The sequence below is a fragment of the Poromitra crassiceps genome (genome assembly GCF_964638095.1).
Source record: "Poromitra crassiceps genome assembly, chromosome: 1".
NCBI classification, from domain to species: domain Eukaryota; kingdom Metazoa; phylum Chordata; class Actinopteri; order Beryciformes; family Melamphaidae; genus Poromitra; species Poromitra crassiceps.
This window is the reverse complement of record NC_139623.1, coordinates 93,149,530-93,174,180: the sequence shown is the minus strand read 5'-3', so window position 1 is coordinate 93,174,180 and position 24,651 is coordinate 93,149,530. Positions and strand designations below refer to the sequence as shown.

The window sequence follows — 24,651 nt, the reverse complement described above, 5'->3', positions numbered from 1 at the left end:
ATCCTTACAAGTTGTACCTTGTTGTAAAGGTGACTAATCAGGTTTTCCAACAATATAAAATACAATACCAATTGGTAATATTAAAAGGGAGAAATAATCGCCCGAAATAAAGTTTCCGAACATTTTTTGAGGAGTTTATGTTCATCATCATCGTTCAAATTTGGCTGGTGGCTTATTAACATAGGTTCCTGTGGTGTGATAAACTTAAAATGCATATTTATTTTGGGTTTACAGGGTCGTTAAATGCAATCTGTAATGTGTAACTCAGTCTAACCAGTGTGCTGTTACTTCAGGAGGACTTTCAAATGCCTGATGTGCGGCTGGCGGCCACAGGTATGGACTCCTGTCCTGCCAGTGATGAGGAGGACACTGAGGATGAGCTTGAGGCTGCCAGGGGGAACAACAACACAACCAGGACCAGGCTGCTGCTGCCCAGCACCTCCAGACAACTGGTGAGAATTAGGACACAAGTTTGGAGAGCTGGACAATACTGAAACCAAAATGCCATTGATGAAGTATTGCAACCATAATACATGTGGACCCAATCTGGTCTCCTTGTAAAGCATAGGAGAAAACGAGATCAGATGCTAATGTTTACTGTAGGTTATACTTTGTTTCGAACTTCGGAATCTCACACTATGCCAAGCTGCTCCCTGCAGCGCACCAACTGGGTGAATGTAGGCACATTGTAAAGCGCTTTGGATAAAAGCGCTATATAAATGCAGTCCATTTACCAACTGGAACATGTCTATTGTCTCAAATTTGACCCCTATAAAACCATCCATTGCGCCTGAAGGCATCATGGCATCTGGCTTGTGACGCGGCCACCCGCTCCGCCCTGTGACCACCACGTCACGTCCGCGCCATATTGCCCAGATTGTCGCTCTGCTTTTTTTCCAGCAACCCATTGAGACGTGTCTTCTCTTGACCCTTGCTAGCTTACGGTTAGCTCTTAGCCAGTAGTGGATACCCGTCCCCTTGTGTTCCATCAACCGTAACGGGAGCGGCGGACGAGGACTGCGGGACATTTGTTGACCTGGCCCTCTTAGCTTTGTTCTTTAACTGCCAGCTCAGTAGTCTCTCTCTTGCTAGCCAGCCTTGTGTCTAGGTGTTAGCTAGTTGAGTTACACTAGCCTAAGCTAACTTGCTTCCCCAGCTGGGGTCGTGTCATTAGCTAGCTTAGCGACTTGCCTGCTTAGCGCTAGCTTGTACTGTTGCTCTGCACCGTAGCTTGTTAGCCTGCTTCGGTAGGCTCTATTGTTGGCCGACTCGTTCGCGGGTTTTTTCCACAGGAGGACCACAAGGGCATGTGGGAGCCAGAGCCCACTCTGGCCATAGCGGCTGAGGAGGAGGCCCACGCCTCTGCTGGCGAGCCTTACCAGAGGTAGTTCAGAGTGGTGATGGCCAGGGCCGTGGAGAAGTTGGGCATCGCCTGGGCTGATCCCCCTCCCCCGAGGAGCTCCCTGTTGCGTGGGCAATTTTTCCAGCCCCCCTCCGGCCAACCTCAACGTCACATGCCCCTGTGCCCGGACATATGGGACACCGTACGCACGTCCTGGGGACGCCCACAAGAGGCCACGGCCCCTTCTCAGGGGTTGGCCAACAATTTGGCCATCCTCCAGGGCTACCAGGCGGCCCTGCTAGACCTGCAGGGTGCCGCCACTCCAGAGGCCTATACGGAGCTGCGTATTAGGGATGGGCATCGAATTTCGAATTTTCGAATAATCGTTGTTATTATCAAGGTCGACTTTTATTATTGAAATTCGAAATTCGAAAAAAAAAAAAAAAAAAAAAAAAAAAAAATTTGAGTGAAATGTTGCATTGTCTCCCCTGATTCTAAGTATAGTCAAATCGCTTGGTTTGAGCAAGTAAAACAATTTTTATAAGCATTTTAAGCAAGGTTTATGGAAAAATGAATGGCGGATGAAATCCCATGAAGAGGGAGAGGGGGTGACTTTAACACCCCTTTGGCACTCAGACCTGAGCCTACTAAATATTTAATGAACCACTCATGATTGTCAAAACTGTTTTTTATTTTCGAAAATGTCAATGTCATGTAACATGTTCTTTACTTCAGTGGTGCAATGCTTGTTTGAGCTAAAAATCCACAGCAGAAGCTTTTTATATTAATTAATAAAGCCGTAGACTTAGAATCAGGGGAGACAATGCAACATTTCACTCACACAAAAAAAAAAAAAAAATTACATTTTTAATTTTTTTTACATTTTTATTTTTATTTTCGAATTTCGAATTAAATTCGAATTTGGCCAGCGAATTTCGAATAGTGTTTTTGCTAGAAATGCCCATCCCTACTGCGTATGGTCACAGACTACGACCTGTGCATGGTGGAATGCGTGGCGTTGAACGCCGGGAAGCTCATGGCCTTCTCGGTCGTCACCCACCGCCACCTCTGGCTAAACCTCACTCAGCTCACGAGCCTGAGAAGAGGAGGCTGCTGAACGCGCCTGTCTCCCTGTCTGGCCTCTTCGGGCCGTCGGTGGAGAACATGGCCCAGCAGTTGGAGAGGCAGCGGCAGGACTCGGCGGCCGTGAGATCCCTCATGCCATGTAGGCAGCAGGCTCTTCGCCAGCCAGACCGGATCGGACTTAGGGCCACTCTTCGCTCTTGGGGAAGGGCCCCCAGCCAAGGCACGAGCCGCCCCCCGGCGGAGAGCCAGACCGCTGCCGCGGAGCCTTCCTGGACTCGCACACCATGAATGCGCGGCTCTCGGAGGTGAGGCGGGGCCATGCCCTGCGCCTGGGTCGTGCAGCCTCGGTGCATCAATGCGTCGTGCTGCTGGGAGACATGGCCATTCCAGATCATGCGTCCGTTCCAGATCTGGTTCCTCAGTCACCGCCTGGACCCAGGCAGGCACCGTCATCGCAGGGTGACCTTGACGGGTGCGGCCCGACGGTCACTGCACGTCCCGCTCAGGCGCGTCACTCGCACTGACGCCTCCCTATGGGGTTGGGGCACAGTGTGTGATGGCCTCTCGGCAAACGGCCGGTGGGAAGCCCAGGAGCTTCGCCACATAAACGTGCTAGAGCTGGAAGCTGTTCGCCTAGCTCTACGCCACTTCCGGCATCAGATACGTGGTTGTCACGTCCTGACTCGCTTGGACAACATGGCCTTGCTGCTTTCTTCGGAACAGTGGGTTGCTGGACGTTTTGAGTGACGATCTGGGCAATATGGCACGGACGTGACGTGGTCGTCACGGGGCGGAGCGGGTGGCTGCGTCATAAGCCAGATGCCATGACGCCTTCAGGCGCAATGGATGGTTTTATTGTGGTCAATTTTGAGAAAATAGACATGTTCCAGTTGGTGTGCTGCAGGGAGCAGCTTGGCATAGTGTGAGATTTCTCATTCTCACTCGTAAAACCTGGGTTGTAGGACAACCCCAACGTTTTTAAGCTCATCAAAAATGTACGCCAGTGTTGTACTCTAAAATGTGTTGTGATTTGTATTTATGTGTGCACGCTGGAGCAGGTTGGAGAGAGTAATCGTCCCAGTTTCAGGCCGGGTTTGGAGGGAGGCAGTTCTGATGATGAGCCTTTCAGTGGCCGTGGTGGTCCATCTCTGTCTGGGATCGAACATAGAAGATCTGCCGAGGGACAGGTCATCAACCCTCCAGTCACAGGTATAGGCAGTTTGAAGTGATGGTCTCCAGTCACAGGTATAGGCAGTTTGAAGTGATGGTCTCCAGTCACAGGTATAGGCAGTTTGAAGTGATGGTATCCAGTCACAGGTATAGGCAGTTTGAAGTGATGGTCTCCAGTCACAGGTATAGGCAGTTTGAAGTGATGGTATCCAGTCACAGGTATAGGCAGTTTGAAGTGATGGTCTCCAGTCACAGGTATAGGCAGTTTGAAGTGATGGTCTCCAGTCACAGGTATAGGCAGTTTGAAGTAGGGATGCACCGATTGCGATTTTGTTGGCCGATTCCGATTTCCGATTTTTGAATAGTCTGACTTGCCGATACCGATTTTTGCCGATTTCGATTTTTTTTCTAAGAACAATAATTGGCGGGTTATTTTTTTATTTTTTATTTTTTTTTACTTTGCTTTAATAGAAAATTAACATTCATGTCACATTTCTTATCATTTGCATGAGGTAGGACATCTCACTCAAAAACATCTCAAAATAAAAGTGTTCCAGGTTACTGGACAGAGCTTTTCTTTTTTGTGTAAATACAATGAATATAAAACAATTAATTCCAGTATATCCCACAGCTATCATGCATTTACTTTTCCAAAAGAAAAAAGGTGCAACAGAACAGAGGCTTCAGATGGAAAGTAGCCTATGGCTAAATCTGTTACAAAGCATATCTTCCCCTATGGGGTTTAATGTTTTTTTTTTGTATATGTCCCTGCCAAATAAACTAATAAACTAAAATAAATAAACGTCAAAATGTTATCCATGGACAAGGAGTTTATAGCCTATAGCTCTGGAGCCCAGAGACCTTCGAAGCCATGCCCACTCTACAGTTGTGGATTTGGCTGTTATTGAGTAGCCTAGATGAGGAAATGAGTTTGAGTTGACTCAGTTTGAATATCGTAGTTTACACACAGAGTGGCGGATGCGTTTTATTATTATGTTCGTCGTTCTATTCGCAATACGAAACAAAAGTCCTCTCCTGGCTGTATGCACGTTACAACGTGAGTGACAGATAGCAGCAGCAGCAGGCAGCGGTGATGTGGACGCTGGTCTGGGAAGAGGGGACGGTGAGAGAGTGACAGTCAGAGAGAGAGTGTTTGCAGTGGGGTGTGCCCATGGCACTGACTGACTGTTGCGTGTGCCGAGAGACAGAGGAGGAAGGGGAAGCGAGCCGCTCAGACTGGACGTGGACTCCAACCTACCCTGCCCCTCCGCGGCTCCACACCGACGAAGACATGCTGTGGCATGTCTGTAGTGGCAGTTTTTGTTTTGGCTGCAACTCATCCGTCTCGGTCTCGCTGCTTTCGTGTGCGCACACGTCACTTGAAAATCGGCTCACAGAATCGGCATTTTAGAGTGACCGGCGCAGATCACCGATCGAGGCCGATCACGTGAAAATCGGCCATTTCCGGTCACGTGCCGATCGATCGGTGCATCCCTAGTTTGAAGTGATGGTCTCCAGTCACAGGTATAGGCAGTTTGAAGTGATGGTCTCCAGTCACAGGTATAGGCAGTTTGAAGTGTGATGCTATGATTTATTTCCCGTTTTCTTTTTGCTCTCGGGCTCTCCTTGTTTTCTTGCTTTCTTGATTTCAAAGTGAATACATATTAAGACAGACTTAATTAAGAGTTCATAGCATAAGAAATGCTGAAAATTAAAAGTGAAAACATTAATAAGAACACAAACTTATGTAAAGCAAAATGTAAAACAAATTCCAAGGCTGATTTGAGAGTGAATTTCAATTCCTTTGCCCATACCTTATTTTGTTCTCTTTCTGGGCTGAGATTTATCATGTATTCTTCAGTCATAACCGACTGGACACTTCCCTTTAGTGTGGATAGTGTTACTCCTTTTGCTTCTTCATTTCTTCATTTTCTAACCCTGATTCATCCAGGGAAACTTGCAATTGCAAGTACTCACACACGGGTGCTGCCTAGTTTAACTACTGGGCAGCCTCACTGTTCAATGCCAATGTTACTCTCTTTCCCCGCACAGGTTTTGTCTTGTCCAATGATTCAAATTTGTGGCCATTTGACTACAAGCCCATGTCTCTACGCTTTAGGTAACTTCCTGTTTGTGTTATGTCACTGTGCAACACCAGGGGATGGAGGAGGTGGGGATGGGAGCAGTGGGAGTGAGGAGAGCGGAAATGACGGAGGGGTTTCAACCATCCCTCTTCCCCCGACTGCTGTCCAGACCACCTATGATGTGCTGCGGGGCCTGGGGATTGTGGGTAGCAGTGGCGTTGGAGAAGAGGATGATCTGAACAATTTGCCAGGACTTGGGAGGAACGGCCTTTCCAGACACACTGAGGTAAAATAAATGTTGTTTTTTTGCATCACAAATAAATAATTTCTTAATGGTGGGGTAATACATAACAAACTGAGAAATAGAGTACAGGAAAGATTAAAAACGTGTACCTATCTATTAGATGTAGTACTCTTAAAGGTGTGGCCGTATTACCCCTCAAGCCCTTGAATGTCTTAGGTTTATGAAAAAGAATGTGAGGCATGGACTCCATTTATTGAATGTGACAATTTGTCTCATAAAGGTTTCTGTCTCGTATGTTGTACAGATGGGAGACCGTGTGGGTCCTGTAGGAACAGGAGAGGCATTAGGGGGACCTGCACGGCTTTCCCCAGTCAACTGGAGCATGGCCCTGGACCGGCAGGAGGCACTGGTAGGTACAGCAGCATGACTACATGCAGTCACTAGGCTCTTTCACACACAGATCACGCAAAATTGCAGTTTAGGAGTCCCGCAAAGCCTGCAGCCTCACCACAGAAATTGCTTTCACACAGAGCCAAGCAGCACGGCCACATTCCCGTGCTGCGGTGTACTTTCAGGTGAAATCCCCCGCTCCCGGATTGAAAGGTGAGGGGAGGGATTTCCAGCTCCTCCTAGCCCAAATGAATATTTTCATAGGTTAGTGTAGCCTAGGCTACTGTATGATGAACAAATTCATTCAACAACAAGACTTCCCTCCTTCTCCTAGTCCGCTGAGCAGGGAGGATAGGTGCACTCGCATGGTGGGCGGGCTCGCCTTAATATCAAAACGGGCTCCGCCGCGGAGTGCATCTGCCGACTTTCTGGCAGCAAAGTGTTGCATTAATTGCATTCAAGGAAAGCCAACTTTATTTATACAACACATTTCATAGAAGTAAATTCACTGACTAAGCAGATCGATATGGTGTCACCTTGTGTAATTAATTCAACAACCAAACATCGCTGATGTATGCCAGCCAAGGAGGTGCAGCTGTGCAGGTGCAGAAAACACGAAAGTGAAGCATTCGCACTGTTCCGCCTTGCTGCTCCGACGCTTTCAAGTGAGGCGGGTTGCCTGCTAAACCGGCGCTGTGACAAGCTTTGCTCCCGGGACAAAAGGCGTATAACAATTTACCACCAACGCGCGTTCATGACTTTCACATCGGAGGAGCGGATCCTATTTTCCGTGCATTTTTCGGCTTTCAAGGCCGGTGTGAAAGAGCCTACTGAAGCAAACATGAAGAGAGCAAATAAAAGTTTTGTGTGTGGGAGCATTTCGAGTTAAAAGACGACTTTGCTCACTGTAAACACTGCGATGCCGTGTATAAGTACAATACAGCCACGATGCCAATGATCCACCACTTGGAACAACGTACATCCGAGCCTGGTTAACAACGAACCCTCGTCGTCCTCTCAGACTCGGCCTACCATCACTTCAGTGTTAGCGTGGAGGAGATGTGATGGCCAACAAGCAGACACGATCACCCAGGCGATCTGCAACCTCATCAAGACGGATATGCTGCCCACATGTATTGTTGAGGGCAACTGTTTTCAACGCCTGATCAATGTGATTGAGCCAGCATATGACATTCCCTCATGATGCACCGTCAGGCTAATTGAAAGCAGTATTTTCTGCCATTTTCTTTGGGGGGGGGGGAGTGTAGCTCGGCTGCTGTGTGGCCTCGCCTGCCCCATTGAATCGCATAGCCCTGGTTTTAGGTTAACCTCCTGGGTTAACAATGCGTGTGCGAAAAGGGGCTATCTTAGCCCTACTCTTAGCCCAGGGCTAAGCATGAAATTAGTTATAGCTAGTGAATCCCATAAGTTTTATTATGCCTCAGCCGGCGATAGCCAGGCCGGAGGAATTATGGTTTTGGGTAGGGGTGCACACATCGATCGGCAAGCAATCTGTATTGGCCGATTTTGACCTCAAATATGCGAACGGCTGATTGCCGATATTTCGCCTGATTGCCGATATTTTTTTATATATATATATATAAAATGTGTTCTACTCTTAGAGAGGCAGACCTGGCATATATTTTTCACAACATGCTTTGCTGTAATGTTAATATGTTGAAACAAAAGTTATCTCTTAATTACAGAGAGGGATGGGCAAACGACATATGGTCTAAACCTAAGCTTAGATCATATGTTCAGATGAAGCAGCGTTTTGGTCCTGAGCCCTATGTCACTTCCTTTCTAACCAGAAACCAGAGGTCTTTATGTGCTCAGCTGAGAATTGGTATTCTGCCTCTTGCCATTGAAGTAGGGCGGTTCACAGCTATACCAGAAGAGAACAGGATATGCAATGTCTGTGATCTAAAGGATGTTGAAAATGAGTTTCATTTCATGTTTTATTGTACTTTATATGATGATTTGAGGATTTCCTTATTTGACGAAATGCAAAAGCAAAGACCTGAGCTCTTCTGGGCAGATGATGGCCAGAAGTTGGAGTGGTTGTTTAAGACTGAGGTATTTAAGACTGCTAACTTTATCTCTAGGGCCTGGAATAGAAGGCAAGCACAGCTCTTTAAGTAGGTTCAGGTGGTGGTTTTCATGCTGTACAGCTTTACTGTATGTATTTTGGGTGTTTTCTGTTGGTTTTATGTTTTGATCATTGTTTGTTTAAATGATGAACAGTAAAAGTGTCCTGTAAGCCCATGTGGGCTGGGCTTCATTCGAAGCATGACACTTAAATAAAGAAAATCAATCAATCAATCAAATATATATATATATATATATATATATATATATATATATATATATATATATATATATATATATATTTTATAAAAAAAAGCCCTATCACTAATCAAGCTTTCCAACGATATAAAATACAATGGCAATTGGTATTATTAAAGGGGAGAAATAATCGACCGAAATAACGTTTCCAAACTTTTTTTGAGGAGTTTAAATATCGGTGATCGGTAATCGGTGATCGGTCATCGGTCGATGATCGGTTGGGCAGATATTTCCCATAGGTGATCAGTGGCAAAAAAACGTGATCGGGGCACCCCTAGTTTTGGGTTGTCCGTATGTCTGTCCGTCGATTTTGGTGGTCAAAGTTCAAGGTCACTATGACCTCACGAACGCCATTTCCAAGCTTGTTAACATGATATCTCAGGAACGCCTTGACGGAATTTCTACCAATTTGGCTCAAACGTCGACTTGGACTCAAGGATGAACTGATTAGATTTTGGTGGTCAAAGTTCAAGATCACTGTGACCTCACGACCACTCGTTTCATACCCGTTAACGCGATATCTGAGGAATGCCTTGACGGAATTTCTTCACATTTGGCTCAAACGTCAAAGTCTGGACAGACATGGATGTCGACTGCTCACTTGTTGGCGGAGGCATATATCCATGGTGCTGTCGTTCTAGTTTTCAGATGTGGAGGGAAGTCAGATTTGACCTCAACTCCCAGATGGCCGCCATTTTCCCGGGTCTAATGTTCAAATTCATAACATGATAAAATTCTACGACATCTGGTTGCAAGAAGAAATCCATTGGGTGGACTTAAATCAACACAATCTAATTATAGGGGAGAGAGAGAAGTATATATATTCAAGTGATAGCGCGTGTAACATTTCCTCTGAGGATCAGGGTAAACAGATTTTTATTATTGTCTGAATGCTTTAAAGGATGGCTTTACCAGTAATCAACCCACTTTGTATCATTAATAATCTCGGTAATATAAGCACCTGCACAGTGTTTACCTCTCTGTGTTTTCCTCATGGAGATCTCCCATTTCTTCCTCTGGCAAAGCGCTCTGTTCTGACGCGTTACGAGTCACAACGGAGCTGCGGAAGTTGTGCTGGAGAGGCAGAATCTGCTCCGAGTTGCTCCTGTTATTGTTTATTTTTTGTTTTTTAAGTATGCACACATCCAGAATTGCATGGAGAGCCTTAACGAGCCCTAATGACTTGCAGCTGGTGGGGGAGGAGTTTCTGCAGACAGGAGCAGGAGCAAATTCACCGTGAGGTAAACAGAGAGAGAAGGCAAAACACTGGCCATGTGCTTATTTTACCGAGATTATATATTATACAAAGTGGGTTGATTACCGGTAAAGCCATCCTTTAATTTAAAGGAGAATTCCTCTATTTTTCAACCTGGACCCTATTTTAATTTTTGTTTGTGTATAAGTAATGTGAAATAGAAATCTTTTGAAATTGGTCCAATATTGACCAAGATTGCTTCAGTTGGCAGCCCACATGCCCCTAATGCACTAAACAAGCTTGTTTTTACCACTGACAGGATCAGATTATTCCATCTTGACATTATTATAGAGAGATATATAATTTCCCTTCCAGTTGATCCAAGTCTTGCGAGAGTCTCCCTCAAGTCTCACGAGAGTTGCGTTGTTTGCCAGAAGTTAACTGTGGTGGGGTGGAAAGCTGGGACTGGGAGCTGCCATGTTTTTTGGAGGTAACAGATGGGGGTAACGGATAGCGGAGCTGAATGATTTTGTAAGTTATGGCTGAACATTTATCTGATTCCGAGAATATGGAGGAGGCATTTGAATTTGATGGTTGCCCGTATTAATTTGAGGCAGACTAACATTATACGGATTACAAACTGCAGAGCGGGGGCAACGGGAGCTTCTACAGTATCTCTACCAATGTGACGGACAGCAGAGAGAGAGAGTGGGTGAACATGCTGCTGCAAGGTAAATACTAGCATTCATTTTCTCTCTCTTTTACAATAGCAAACTGAGCCTGTGTCTGTTGCAAAAACAAGCTTGTTTAGTGGACGTACGTGCAGGCTGCCAAGGCAGGAGGGGCATGTGGGAAAAGCCACTGAAGCGATCTTGGTCAATTTAAAAAACGTCTGCTCACATGACTTAGTTATACATAAACAAATATGAAAATAGGGTCCAGGTTGAAAATACCGAAATTCTCCTTTTAACCTATTGGTGGCCTAACTTCCCTAAAATGCTACAACCAAATTGTGATGACAAGGATGATGATGATGGCTTGGATGAAGCTGATGAGGCTAGGCCTTCCTTGGGCTTGAGGGGAGGACCCTGCGGGGATGCTACAGCAGCTGATGCATCAGACGAAACCAGTGAGGATGACAACAACCCCCTTTCCACCTCCCTGGAGGCAAAGTATTTCTCCCAGAGCTTCCACCAGGATCAAGAGGATTCCGATGATGGGTGGAACCACTGCCCAGACGAGCTGGAGTTTCAACAAGGTTAGTTTTCTTTGTCTTTTTCTTTACTTTTTCTTTATTTATTATCTATTATCTTATGACATCACTGATGATGTTGCAATGCCTATGACGACATCAGTGATGTCACAATGCACAATTGCTCAAGTGAGATCAGTGATGACAGCACTTCCAGGACTTTATGACATCACTGATGACATCATCAGTGATGTCACAATGCCGGGACTTTGACATCACTGATGACATCATCAGTGGGACAACAATTGAAACAAACAAACATTGCCCACATATGCTCCCTTTTTATATAGGAATCTTGCGCGCTACGCGGGAGATTCCTAGGCTCGGCCGCTTCGCCTTGCCCGTCCTGCAGCTCGCTGAGCTGCCCCTGCAGCTCGCCAATCTGGCTCTGCAGCTTGCCCGCTGCGCGGCCTTGCCCGCAACTCGGCTGCTGTGTGGCCAATGAGACCAGCATCACTGATGATGTCATCAGTGGGATTTATGATGTCACAGTGGGATTTATGACATCACGGATGATGTCACAGTGGGATTTATGACATCACTAATGTCACAGTGGGATTTATGATATCACTGATGTCACAGTGGGATTTATGACCTCACTGATGTCACAGTGGGATTTATGACATGGATGATGTCAACAGTGGGATTTATGACATCACAGATGATGTCACAGTGGGACAATCACAGTGGGACAGACGGAGCCCGAGCTCCCATTTATGTTGGGGGTATAGATAGATAATGTAACGTTACATGTGACGGCGGGGTAGTGTGTGTGCAGGAGGCGCTGAGTGTTCTGCTTTAAGACTAGATTCACACAGGATCAGGTCCTCTGCACTGACCCCTCTGTGTGAGGCTGACAGTGTTGGGCTGAGAGCAACGGTAGGGAGGGGAGGAGTTGACTGACTGGGGGAGAAGACTGTTTGCAGATTAGCCTAATTTATAGACAGACAAACGTAACCGCTCCAAACTATTCTCTGTGGTTAACCTGACATCCCTACCACGCTTGTATTGGTGACTATCTTGACGGGTGTGTCGGACTGAGAGCAGTTAAATTAAAAATCCGGACCGTGAGGCCTGCTGAGGAGCTCTGGAGCTTTTTTTTGCTTTTTTTTACGGTGTCACCGGTAACACTGGTGCTGTCATGTGTTTATTACCCGGTGGGAAAATGTCCACACCGTGGCATCCCTACTCAGAGCGCTGCTCATAGAATCGCCAATCTTGTTTTTATTGAATGCAAATAGGCCTAGATCTCTCTCTCAACACGGCACATTACTTGAAATGACTAAAAACGAACAGTTAGAAATCAAAGTTTACCACATGGGTCAAGAAATGTGGTCAAAACATGGCTCAGTGTACTTCTTCATTTCATTTCTCTTCCTGCAAAGCACAGCGTTCCCAGGGGAGCTGCGCATTGCTAGAAAAATCTCTGTCTGAATGAAATCTTGTGACACGTGCTTACGGCGCCCCCACCGCGATGAAGTCATATTGGCTGCACAGCCCTCGCGAGCTTAGGGCATACTCCAGGAAGGCAGCGCGAGGCGGAGCTCCGCAAACCGGGAGCGCATTCAGCGCTGGGGCCGAGGTGTTGATACTCAGTTCATACTGTTTACATAGTACAGTGAATGGCCCATGATAAAGTCAATGAAACGCAATTAAAAGTCAATGGAATCCCATTATGTTCAGTAGACGGCGGTTTCACTCTCAAACGATCATATCAGCACATGAATAGAATCGCCAATCTTGTTTTTATTTAATGTAAATAGGACTAGATCTGTCTCAACACAGCACATTACTTGAAATGACAAAAAATGAACTGTTCGAAATCAAAGTTTACCATATGGGTCAAGAAATGTGCTCAAAACATGGCTCAGTGTACTTACCTCTTCATTTCATTTCTCTGCCTGTCTTTTTTTTATTGGCTGACAACATTTCTTTGTCCATTGGGGGCACAGCTTCCCTAGACTGGTAAACCAGAGTTCACGTGACGGGCTGGTTTACCAGGCTACAGCTTCCCCTGGAAACCCCCCAATCGGGGTTCACTTTGGACCGTGATGGTGCAACCCTTGGTTGGAAAGCCTAGAATCGCCTATGGCAGGGGTGGCCAAACTTTTTTGGTTGTAGGCCGTATACAGAAAATGATAAGGAGTTGCGGGCCAAACAATATTAACACATTCACTGCCAGCCGTTTTTCAATACTGTAGTTAGCTTCTGCCAAGGTTTTTTTTTTAGGATTTTGGCTCATCTTTCAAGAGCCGAGGATTCGTTTCTGTTAGGATTTTGTGAACACACAATATCTCAAAAGAACTACCGGTAATAGAATGTGTGCTTTCTCTGTCTAAAAGAGTTAGTTTGTAGAGTTAGTAGTTATGTAAGCATTAGCAGTTGAATACAGCATGGTTTCAGCGTCTGAAAATTTATTCAGAGATAAACGGCTTTTTGTGAAATTCGATAGAACAGTCACTTTAACCATTCATTTTTGGCATCAGTAAGACGTCAGACATCTAAACAATAGTTTTGAACAGTAATTTCCTCCATAACAGCAGGAAACCCCCCTCTGCTTCCAACTCCTCCCTCCGTGGGCGTTCTTCTCCGCCCTCCTTGGCTCTGCAGCGGGTCTGTGACAAACGAGTTGCTGCTGCCTGGCTGCTGCCTGGCAGTCTGGATGGGGCTCGCTGGATGGGTTTCGCTCGTTTCTTGGCGTTTCGGTTGAGAGCTCTGATCAAGCTCTTGCGATTCTGGGCTTATTTATGGTGCGTGTTTCAAAGTGTGCATCCAGTCTATTCTTGGAACCCCCCACCGTTGCCACCGCTGTGCGTCAGCGCGAAAGTGAAAGCGTTTTCGCCATCCATTTTACAGTATGAAAACGGCTTCCTCGCGCTTTTCCCTCCAGTTTTGGCTCGCCTCTTCCTACTCTGGAGAGACATGTCGCCACTCAGTGGGTCGGTAAAATAGATTATACACATTCAATACCTCCAATATTGGTATAGGAGACGTAAAAGGGTTAGATCAACGTCCCACCGTCAAAAAAAAAATAGATTTTTTTTTACGTAAAAACACGTCATTGGCAGTCAACTGTTGGATTTTGTTTGACGTAAAAACACGTCATTGGCAGTGAACGTGTTAAGCACGGCAGTTTTCGCGGCAAAAAATATTAGACCAGAAAACCCTTGTGCCATCAAAAATTTAATTTCTACCTAAATAAATATATGACACATAGAGGCCATTTACACCTGGCGTTAACATGCGTTTTCTGCCATCAGTTTGCAATCAGCTTGTGCTTGACCACATTAACCTGATTCCATTTACACCTGGCGTTAACATGCATTTTCTGCCATCAGTTTGCAATCAGCTTGTGCTTGACCACATTAACCTGATTCCATTTACACCTGGCGTTAACATGCATTTTCTGCCATCAGATTGCAATCAGATTGCAGAAAATGCATGTTAACGCCAGGTGTAAATGGCCTCATAGTTTATTGATGTGCTCACCGATTACAATGGGTATTTCTGTATGTTTTCAAATTGTCTTCCCTTCTTCCCCCTTCTTGTTCTCCTCTCTTTCCATGCTCTTTCCTCCCCCACATCCCACCGCCCCCCCCTCCCTTCTCCTGCTCTCTCCTCCTTCTCCCCCCCTCTGCTCCTTCTCCTCTTCTCCCCTATTTTCCTGAATCCCTGCCACTTCCTGCTCTCCCTTCTCTCACATTCCCCCTGCTCTCCTTCCCCTGCACCCTCCCACCTCTCCTTCTCTGCCTCTCTCCTCCTCTCTGTCCTCCCCCCTCTCTCACATTCCCCCTGCTCTCCTTCCCCTGCACCCTCCCACCTCTCCTTCTCTGTTCTCTCCTCCTCCACATTTCCCATTTTCTCCCCACCCTCGCCCTAATCCGGGCCCGTATCCTACTCCCTCCCTCCACCCTAGACCCTACCTCTACTCTACCTCCCCTGTACCCTTCCACCTCTCCTTCTCTGTTCTCTCCTCCTCTCTGTCCTCTCCCCTCTCTCACATTCCCGCTGCTCTCCTTCCCCTGCGCCCTCCCACCTCTCCTTCTCTGTTCTCTCCTCCTCTCTGCCCTCTCCTCCCTCTCACATTCCCCCTGCTCTCCCTCCCCTGCACCCTCCCACCTCTCCTTCTCTGTTCTCTCCTCCTCCACATTTCCCATTTCTCCCCACCCTCGCCCTAATCCGGGCCCGTATCCTACTCCCTCCCCTCCCCCAACCCTAGACCCTACCCCTACCCTGGCTCTCCCTCCCCTGCACCCTCATCTCTCCTCCTCTGTTCTCTCCTCCTCCACATTTCCTATTTTCTCCCCACCTCCCCCCTCTCCTCCCTCCTCCCTCTCCCTCCCTCCTCCACTCTCCTGCTTTCTTCAAATGTTCAAATGTTATCTTTATTCTGTATATTCTTGTTACTGTGTGTTAGCTAGAATCAGCTAGACATACTTTCTGTGAAGCCCTCTGAGACATGCTTGTGAATTAGGGCTATATAAATAAACTTGACTTGTCTTTTCCTGTGCCAACAGGTTAAGACAGAGATAATTTAACATAACATTAGTATTAAACATTCATTCAGTATTAAAAATGTTTAAAAATAAATAGACCAGTTCAGGGTACACAAGTACCGTATAACCCATTTTCAATGGTTTTAAATTGAAAAAACGAAATGGGGGGGAATCTTTTTTTTGTTTTTTTTGTTTTTTTGTTTTGTTTTCAGTTTTAAACTTTAAAACAGAGAAACGTTTTTAGCAAAAAAAATATATATATACCGGTATATATATATTATTATTATTTTTTTTGCTTAATTCATGGCGGGCCACTTAAAAACAGGCAGCGGGCCGCAGTTGGCCCGCGGGCCGTAGTTTGGCCACCCCTGGCTATGGTCTTAGATCAGTGCTTCCCAAACTTAGGATTGCGACCCTAAGTGGGGTCGCCTGGAATTCAAATAGGGTCGCCTGGAATTATTATTATTATTTAAAAAAAAATACACCACACACAATTGAATATTACCGAAGATGATTAGGGTCACTTGCGATTTTTGTTTTGTTTAAAGTGATAATGTTTAAAGTCCCTGGAAACCAGAAATATTTTTTTATTATTTAGCATTTTGAGTTCATCACAGGAACCTATGTTAATAAGCCACCAGCCAAATTTGAACGATGATGAACGTCGCAAAGTATATAAATTTAGGTTTGACAGTCATGGCAAAAGTCATGAGAATCAATTAGATTTTAGAGTGTATTTTCTCCCACGGACTGTGTGGGCGTGTCCCATCTGCAGCATGTCTCTGAGAGAGAGAGAGAGAGGGAAACGGAGACTCTGTTTCCCTCTCCGTCGGAGAGAGAGAGAAGGAAAGAGAGATGGAGTGTGCGTGTGTGTGTGTGTGTGTGTTCGCGCGTTGCTCGGCGAGAGGAAGACATCTCTGCCGCTGCGAGTGCACAGCGCTACTATGTGTGTGTCAGTGTGTGTGTGTGTGTGCGTGCGTGCATGCGTGTGTGTGATTCGATTAAATCTTATGACATGATAAGATCATGCATTTTAGCACTGCGCGCACCGCTCTCTTCAATGAGGAAATGGAAATCCAGACCTTGTAGAAATGTGTAGGTTTTTGGGGTTAGGGTTGAAAGTAATGTAAACCACTTTCTGAGGCACACAATTACTCACATAAGACCCTAAATTTAATAGTTAGAAGGTTTTTGTGGATTTTGGTTTCCAGGGACTTTAAGATTTCAGTTTTGTTCTCTTGGGTGACACCAATGCCGGTGGGTGGTAATTGCAGGTGAGATCCAAACATTGTGATGTCACTATATACTGCAAAGACTTCATCCAAATGGACATAGCCTCAATCAACATTGACAAGTGACTTTTTTTTTTAGATAAAAGATTTGCATCTTTTAGATTATAACTTTAAATCAGGATTCTGAGAATAAAGTCAGAATTCTCAGATTAAAGTCAGAATTCTGCAGGGAAAAAGAAGCATCTGACATCACTGATGATGTCACTGATGATATTATCGATGGTCTACCGGAATTTGAAATGTCTCGGGTTCCTAGATTTTTGTGACGTCAAAATAGGGTCACAAGCCGAAAAAGATTGGGGACCCCTGTCTTAGATGTTATGGTAATATGGCGTACGGCTTAAATGTTGTCTTTTCCTGGTTTTAAAGGCTGCATTACAGTAAGTGAAGTGTAGGATAGTGACATTTTAAAGTTAGAATGTTTGTCTACTCTTCAGGTGCTAATGGTGTGGTGTACCAGAATGAAGAGGGGCAGTGGGTGACGGACCTGGCCTATTACTCCTCCTTTATGAAAGAGGTGGATGGAAACACAGCAGAGTGTGTAGGCCAAGCTCAGACTGAGGACTTTGTTCCTGCCTGTAAGTATCAAGTCAGCCGTTCTGATCCGTTCTGACACCCTGGGAACTTGCAAAATGTCCTTGGCTGATGCAAGCATTTAGCCAAATGTGTCTCCTATGTAGGTAATGCGATTGAAAAGATCATTGAGGATCAACGGGAGTTTGAGAAGGAGCACCAATTCATGCAGGTTTGTAAACCATTTTTGGCCACTTTTTTGTTTGTTTGTTCTTGACCTTGTTTAACTCAATCCCCGCCAGAGTTTCAAAGGAAAAGTTGCCAGCCACTGCCCGATCAGCCACCTGATCATCTTCACTAATCTTCCAAGACCCACAGAATATTTTCTTCTATGACTACGTAAACACTAAATATCCAAAATGAAAGAAGAGAGCCTCTACTTTCATAGGGAAAGTTTAATTTTACCTTCATCCGTTATTTAGTTATCGACACTTGAATGTAGGTTGTGTACACCGAAAACGTCCGTCGGTCCCCAAAAAGCTGAGAAAAATGCATTTTTGTAAATGAAAAACTAAACCAAACTATGCACACCATATGATTTGGTTTCCATTTCCACCCAAACATGCTTCTGGTCACAACTTTTACCGTACCACCGGAGCGAGGGAGAGATTCACCCCACAGGGGACGTGCGGGGTCACGCTCTCGTTTTGCCCGGGGCCTTCTGGTTCTCAATGTCTGGAGGTCTGGGGCTCATGTCTGGCAGCTAAAATGTACACGGTGTGAGGGCTCACAAACCGGATTACTAATCTACCTGAGGGGAGAAGTGACTTGTGTACGTTTACAGCGTCCGGTGGGGAAAAAATCCTTCAGCTTTGAGTGACTGTCAATAATCCATCTGACAGCTCATCACCTCGGTCAAAGCTGCTCGGAGCAGCACTTGCAGCAGCAGGCTGGAGCTATTTTGTGGAGCCTTTTCTGAAGGGAGATTGTTGCTTTTCTCTGCTTCCTGGTTTTGGTGAACAATAACCGTCACTTCTGTGCAACTTTGGAAGTGTAGTAGCATTTCATAAGGTGAGTAAGAGACCAATCTATCACATGACGGTGAAAACACGGATTACGTGATATCAAGTCAATGGCGGGGAAGCGTCTCATAAATGACATAAAAAACACGTCAATGGCAGCGAAAGAGTTCATAACGTCCTCTTGTGGCTTGTTGCTTAAAGACTGATATCTTCCCTTCAGGAGGAGCAGATAGAAGCGGCTAGCAGTACCCAGTCTCTTCACGAGTCTTCATGGAAACTCCCCAGCAGTAGCTACATCCTGATGCGGGCTTCCCAGGTGTCCTCAGAGTTTGAGCGGGCAAACCAGAGCTACCTACGCCTCTCTTTAGGACAGTTCTTTGAACAGCGCTCTGAAGCCCTCGGCTGCCTGGGGAGCGGTGATGATGTGGATGGGGTTAAACGGGTCAGTGAAACTGCTTTCACAAGTTGTTGCTGTAAATATGAATGTGTTCCGTTTCAGTCTAGTATGCTGGTTCACATAAGGGCTCTAAAGCCCCCTTCACATCTGGCATTAACCTGTGTCTTGTAGCCATATTGTGTTATTTTATGTCTGTTGATCTATTAAACTGCTTGCTTTGGACCGAATTGCCCTATTTGGGTACAATAAAGATTGATATACTATAGTCATTTGACCTAGCTGGTTTCTAGCTGTAACATTATTTGTGTTGTAGTGATAGGCGGCCGTGGAACATGGAGCAACACTAATATGTGATTGGCGGCTGATGGCCACAAAGTTCAGCTGCAGCCAAGTTTACTGTGCCAACAAATGTCTAGGCAAGATTCTTCTCATTTGCATAGGAGAGACATTAGAAATAATAATTTCAGTACTAGAGGTTAAGGTATTTGTTCCCATCATTTTGGGAGTCAAGAAGTCAAGAATGAGTTTTCTCCAATTCAAATTAAGGTCACTTGTGCCTTTCACCTCAGCAGTTGAAATCCTTAAGAGGAGGGGAATTGTAACTTCATGAAAATCAACCGAAGGGTTTTCTTCTTCTTTGTCCTCTAGCCGTCGTTTGGCTACATTATTACCTCTCCACCAGAGAAGAGGGAACCATTTCCTCTGATTCGCCCCTCAGACTTCCCATCCAGAGACTGTTCTGTTCACAGCGACACCATCGATCCGGACAAAACACTCAGCCCAGGTGTGTATACACAGTATTGCTGAGGCTGCAGAAGAATGCTTTCCTAGATTACACAGAAGTTTTGACTAGACTTGAAAATGATCTCTGTAAATTTGGACTGTTACTTTGCCAATATAATTTCCTTTGCAGAGGACCTGGACCAAACTCTTGATGCTACGGGTGAAAGAATGTCACCTAAAGGTGATACTGATCCAGAACCTTGTGAAAAAGAGGTACAGAGACCATTTTGATTGTTAATATTTGAAAATCTATCTGAATTAGGAGCCCGATTGTAAGCGTTACTGATGTATCATCATCATCACTATGCTCTCTTTTAGGACCACAACATCCCTGTTACGCTGCCTGAGCACACTGGGGGCTCTGACTCTGCATCAAGCCCCACAAATCAGAGTGGTGTCTCCCCCCACAATAACTGCAGTCATCTGATGCTTAGCACCATCACCGATGCCTCTGTCAGCACTGACCCATCCCAGCTGGCTGCCGTGTTCGTGGGACTACCCAAGAAGAGTCGGGCCAGGAATCTGCTAGGGCCTGCTGGACCTGTTGGACTTGCTACCAGCACCACAGAGGAAACGGCCCCAGTTCAACATGTAAGTTATTGGGTTACTATTACTGTGACATTTTATGTTATGCATTTTTTTTTATAGTTCATTGCCTTCCACTCGGGTTCGTACGGTCATGGAAATGTCTGGAAAATCGTGGAAATTTAAATTTAATTTCCAGGTGATGGAAAAGTTTTGGAAAAAAATAAAATCCGACAATGTTTTGGAAAAGTCATGGAAATTTGTTTAATAAATATTTTCATGACGTTCATTTACACTGAGTTCAGAGCATAAAAATAGTATAGTGTAAATTGGCACGGCACGTAACGTTAACCGTCGCTGTGTTTCTGTTGTGTGTGTGAGAAGTGAATCCAGTGAGTTACAGGCACGCCCACTAGCCTACATCTGCCTGCTGGCTGCAGCTGAGATAAGGTTAGCAGTTAGCAAAGTCGTACTATGCCGCCGGACACATGCCAGGGAAGTGCAGCTTCAACAATATGTGGCATTTCAAAGATAAGTACCAGTTATGGCTCGCGAAAGACAGACTACGCGCTAAATGCAATCTGTGCTGTAAAATGCTGCTGTGAAGGGGAAAAGCACGAGAGCGCAGCTGCTGTTGCAAGCAGCACAATTCCTATCCCAGAAGCAGCCGCTCACGGATCAGCAGTTAGTAGTTACATTACATAGCATATTTTTACTCACTGACTTTTTCATGTATACACCGAGACTTTACAAGATGTTTGGTCATGGAAATTTCGTTAAAAGTCATGGAAATCCATTGGTCAAAATGTGTATGAACCCTGTCACTGTAAAACTGTCTGAATATCCAGCATTTACATTTGGGTTTGAATGGAAATGGCAGTCTGTTTAAACACAGGACTAGTGCACAAAATCCCAACATTCCAACTTACAAAATGTATTGATCCATTTTCCTGTCTTCTGTCTGACATGCCTGGCAGGTATATCAGATTATTTTCTCCCATAAAATAACATGAACATGATGAACATGAATAAATTTAAAACAGCCCAGTCTCTATAATGTACCCATATCTAGCTTCATCCTCACATCTTCATCTTTATCCATATCTAATTTTGTCATTAACATTTGATTAAACTAAACTAAATAGATAGTTTACTAGATATTCCCAAACCCCATTTGCCCCTCTTTTGATAAGTTGACACAATTTTACTTTGAGGATTCAGGAATAAAAATAAAAAAAATTGTACAATATGGCAACCTGCCTGGATCAGTCCACATACGTATGCGGTTCAAAAGTGAAAAAAGTCTACACAACTCTTTGTCAGTTTTATCAGTGTAATATTTACAAAACTACAAATCAACCACTCATCTCCCTCCTACATTATATCCAGATCCACGCTGAGGTGGCCCAGAGTGCCCTGTTGGGAATGCTGCAGAGAAGTGCCTTTGACATGGAGAAGTACCTTAGACATGTGTCTAACAGTAGCATCAGCAGCGATCCATCTGTAGCACACACCACCTTTGACCTGACGGCCTGGGGTGACAGCCTAATCAAGAAGTCTCAAAATAGATATCCTGATGAGGATCCTGCTGCTACCAAGACTTGTGGTACCTCTGGCGGGGCATGCACAGAAAACCAAGTTAAGCAAGGAACATTGCACCCACAAGTATCCAACAACACTCAATCTTCGATACAAGCTTCACAAAAGAGTGAGTTCCACCCTGCTGCTTTGCCTGGTGGGCCAACAACCAACCCAGGCCTGAGGGAAAGGCGGTCGGGCCTGCCTTGCCTCAAAGGTTCCTCTCCCCCCACCCAGAGGCTGAGGAGCACAGGCCAGCAGCAGCATGACAGACCCAGAAATCCTCCAGAGACAAAACCCCCACCCAAGAGTCCTGTGGCTGCTCCACCACCTCACAGCTCTGTGGAGAAACATGTTGGCTTCTCCTGCCAAAGCAGCCAACCTCCTGGACACTGTACATTTGGTGAGTAAAAGCCAGGGGGAAAAAGTGTGGGATGACATGCTTACTGTTGCCTTGTATTAAAAATAGAGCAACAGTGATGTTAACATTACTTGTATTTTTGTTGCTCAGAAGTGTTGGAGGCTTGCGTGGAGGAGACGCAGTGTAACTTCAGACCGTCCACCTCTCCTCTCATCCACTCTTCTCCGAGTCAGACCTCCTTCCCCAGTGCTGATGGGTGCTGTATCACACATTGACCTCTATGAACCAAAATCTATTTGTCTGTCTCCATAATTACAACAAAAAATCATACCCACTGTGGGATCAACCATCAAGTATGAAATAATTTAAGACAGACTGGTTGTTACAATGTGGAATTTGCTTCAGATAATGTCTAATCCAAATGGATAAATGTTAAATTATTATTCAACAAATGAATTGGCACATTAATCTTGAATATTTACTCTATACTCAACAAAATTAATGCTTCTGTTGTTCAGGTGATGATGATTAGTACAAATGACAGACAGTGAAGATTTACATTTTGAGCCAGTATCCATTTCTTATTACTTCCCGTGCTGTCTTGTCTTCCCAGTACGGTGTCATCTCCTTCCTCCAGTGGGGGTGTGGCAGACAGACGTCCAAGCTGTGACCTCCATCCCCAGTCCACCTGCTCCAGCCCCAGTCTCAGCAGGCTCACATACATCTCAATCAATGACAGCACTGTCATACCCACGCCTGAGAAGCAAAGGGTACAGTAGAACAATGTCAAATACACCAATGAATAGAAATGATGCCATAAAATATTAGATTTTACAAATTGAGAATGAGCCGTAGACTCTGCATTGTTTGTGTCACAGTCCTTTGCCGTCCACAGGATAACCGCACAATGTCACTGAGTACGACCATCATCAGAGCCAGTCCAACCCCACCTGTGGAGCCAGATGCACAATCTACTCTGGATATTCTCAGCCCATCCAGAAGTCTCAACCAGCTGCAACCACACCAGTCTAAAAGTCTGGACCCACTACCACCACACCAGTCCAAAAGCCCAGAGCTGGTGCGTAGTGCTTCTGCTCTTAGCTGTACCCGCAGCCAGAGTGAACGTAACCATCACTGTAGTGCCAATGGCACTAGTGACCTTCCGCTGCGTAGAGGACGCAGCAACAGTGAATGTAACTATCACTGTAGTACCAATGGAACTAGTGACCTTCCGCTGGGTAGCAGACGCCGCACTGATTCCAGTGTACGGCAACTCACTAAAGTGGACTCGGGTTACTCCAGTAACGTTAACATTCAGCAACCTAGCAGCACCGTAGCTACTCAGAGTTCCCAGCAATGGGGAGCTGCTGGCTCAGTGCCAAGCCAGGTGTATCCTGTGGGAGGCCTTTACATGCCTCCCTTCTCCTCCTCCTCGGACCTGCATTATGTGCCCATCTCTAGCTTTAAGCCCCATGGTGCTGGCCTGGTTGACCTGCCCCAACATGGACACCCTCTCCTCAGCTCCCAGGTGGCTCAGCAGTACTTAGGATCAGAAGCTCCGTTACATCCCGGGGCTTATCACATTGGAGCAACAGGAAATGGTCTCTACACCGTGTCTTCTTCAGGCATGTCCACTTTTTCTTTTTACTTTCAGCGTTTTATTTGTGTCTGATGTCACACATAGCAGAGCAACAACATATCATTATAAAATCTTATCTGGCTTCCTTTTCCCTATTTCTTTTCAGGCATATCCAACGGTGAACCACTAGCGAGACACCTCCATCCCACATCCCATCCTCTGGGGGTTTCTGGGCCTGCTGGCTACCACCACCTCCCTAGAGCCCATCAAAACCAGCTAGACATGGGCATGATGGGGATGGGGAAACCCTACAATCAACATGGTGCAGAGCCATGGGTAGCTGGTGGTCTTGACGAACTTAGAGGTAGGAATGGTCAGGGTGCAACTAAGAAAGTCAGTTACATTAGAATAGTTGCCTTTCTTGACCTCATCTGAAATTGATTTTTTTTTTTCTGATTTTTTACACTCCAACCTATAACTGGTTTCTCATTAGTTTGTCGTCTTGCCTTTTGTGTGTCACTAATCACATCCCTGGGTAACAGTGAGGGGGGGGGGGGGGCATTCATAAAAAAATCCATTATCAAATCCACCTAGACCAGGGGTGGTCAACTATTTTTCATGGGGGGCCACATGAGAAACCCAGATTGTTGCCGGGGGCCGAACAAATATTGTCATGCCGTAACCCATGGATGGGCAACTTTGATGATAGAGAGGGCCACAAAAAATGTCCTCGCTACCAGGTTTTGCTGAGGGCCGAACGGCGCCAGCGCGAAAAATTTGGGGCATTTGAAGCCAGGTTTAGAGGAATAACTCATTTTAAATTAACAGTTGTGATGTCATTATTCAGTCTTAACCACCAATATTTGATCCTTTTCTCACTCACTCCTATGTCACCACCTGCTCTCAGGGCTTGAAATTAACTTTTTTGACCACCTGCCAATATGGCTGCTAGATTTTAAAGTTACCAGCCAATTAGAATTTCCACTAGCCGAAATG

General features: G+C 45.5%; 1 protein-coding gene across 3 annotated transcripts in view; it reads left to right on the top strand.

The window, feature by feature from the left end:
• cep192 (centrosomal protein 192) overlaps nucleotides 1–24,651 on the top strand; it is an 83,523-nt gene that overhangs the window by 13,629 nt on the left and 45,243 nt on the right. For all 3 annotated transcript variants that reach the window (XR_014552532.1, XR_014552533.1, XM_083633268.1), the window contains exons 7-22: nucleotides 294–452; nucleotides 3,487–3,637; nucleotides 5,757–5,968; nucleotides 6,231–6,335; nucleotides 10,881–11,115; nucleotides 17,335–17,475; nucleotides 17,578–17,642; nucleotides 18,653–18,874; nucleotides 19,478–19,613; nucleotides 19,743–19,825; nucleotides 19,931–20,203; nucleotides 21,527–22,118; nucleotides 22,227–22,332; nucleotides 22,690–22,846; nucleotides 22,972–23,701; nucleotides 23,822–24,019. Coding sequence is in view for 1 of the 3 variants with exons in the window: in XM_083633268.1 (XP_083489394.1) it covers nucleotides 294–452; nucleotides 3,487–3,637; nucleotides 5,757–5,968; nucleotides 6,231–6,335; nucleotides 10,881–11,115; nucleotides 17,335–17,475; nucleotides 17,578–17,642; nucleotides 18,653–18,874; nucleotides 19,478–19,613; nucleotides 19,743–19,825; nucleotides 19,931–20,203; nucleotides 21,527–22,118; nucleotides 22,227–22,332; nucleotides 22,690–22,846; nucleotides 22,972–23,701; nucleotides 23,822–24,019 (3,565 nt within the window). In the remaining 2 variants the exon portion in view is untranslated. The remainder of the gene's footprint in view (nucleotides 1–293; nucleotides 453–3,486; nucleotides 3,638–5,756; nucleotides 5,969–6,230; nucleotides 6,336–10,880; nucleotides 11,116–17,334; nucleotides 17,476–17,577; nucleotides 17,643–18,652; nucleotides 18,875–19,477; nucleotides 19,614–19,742; nucleotides 19,826–19,930; nucleotides 20,204–21,526; nucleotides 22,119–22,226; nucleotides 22,333–22,689; nucleotides 22,847–22,971; nucleotides 23,702–23,821; nucleotides 24,020–24,651) is intronic.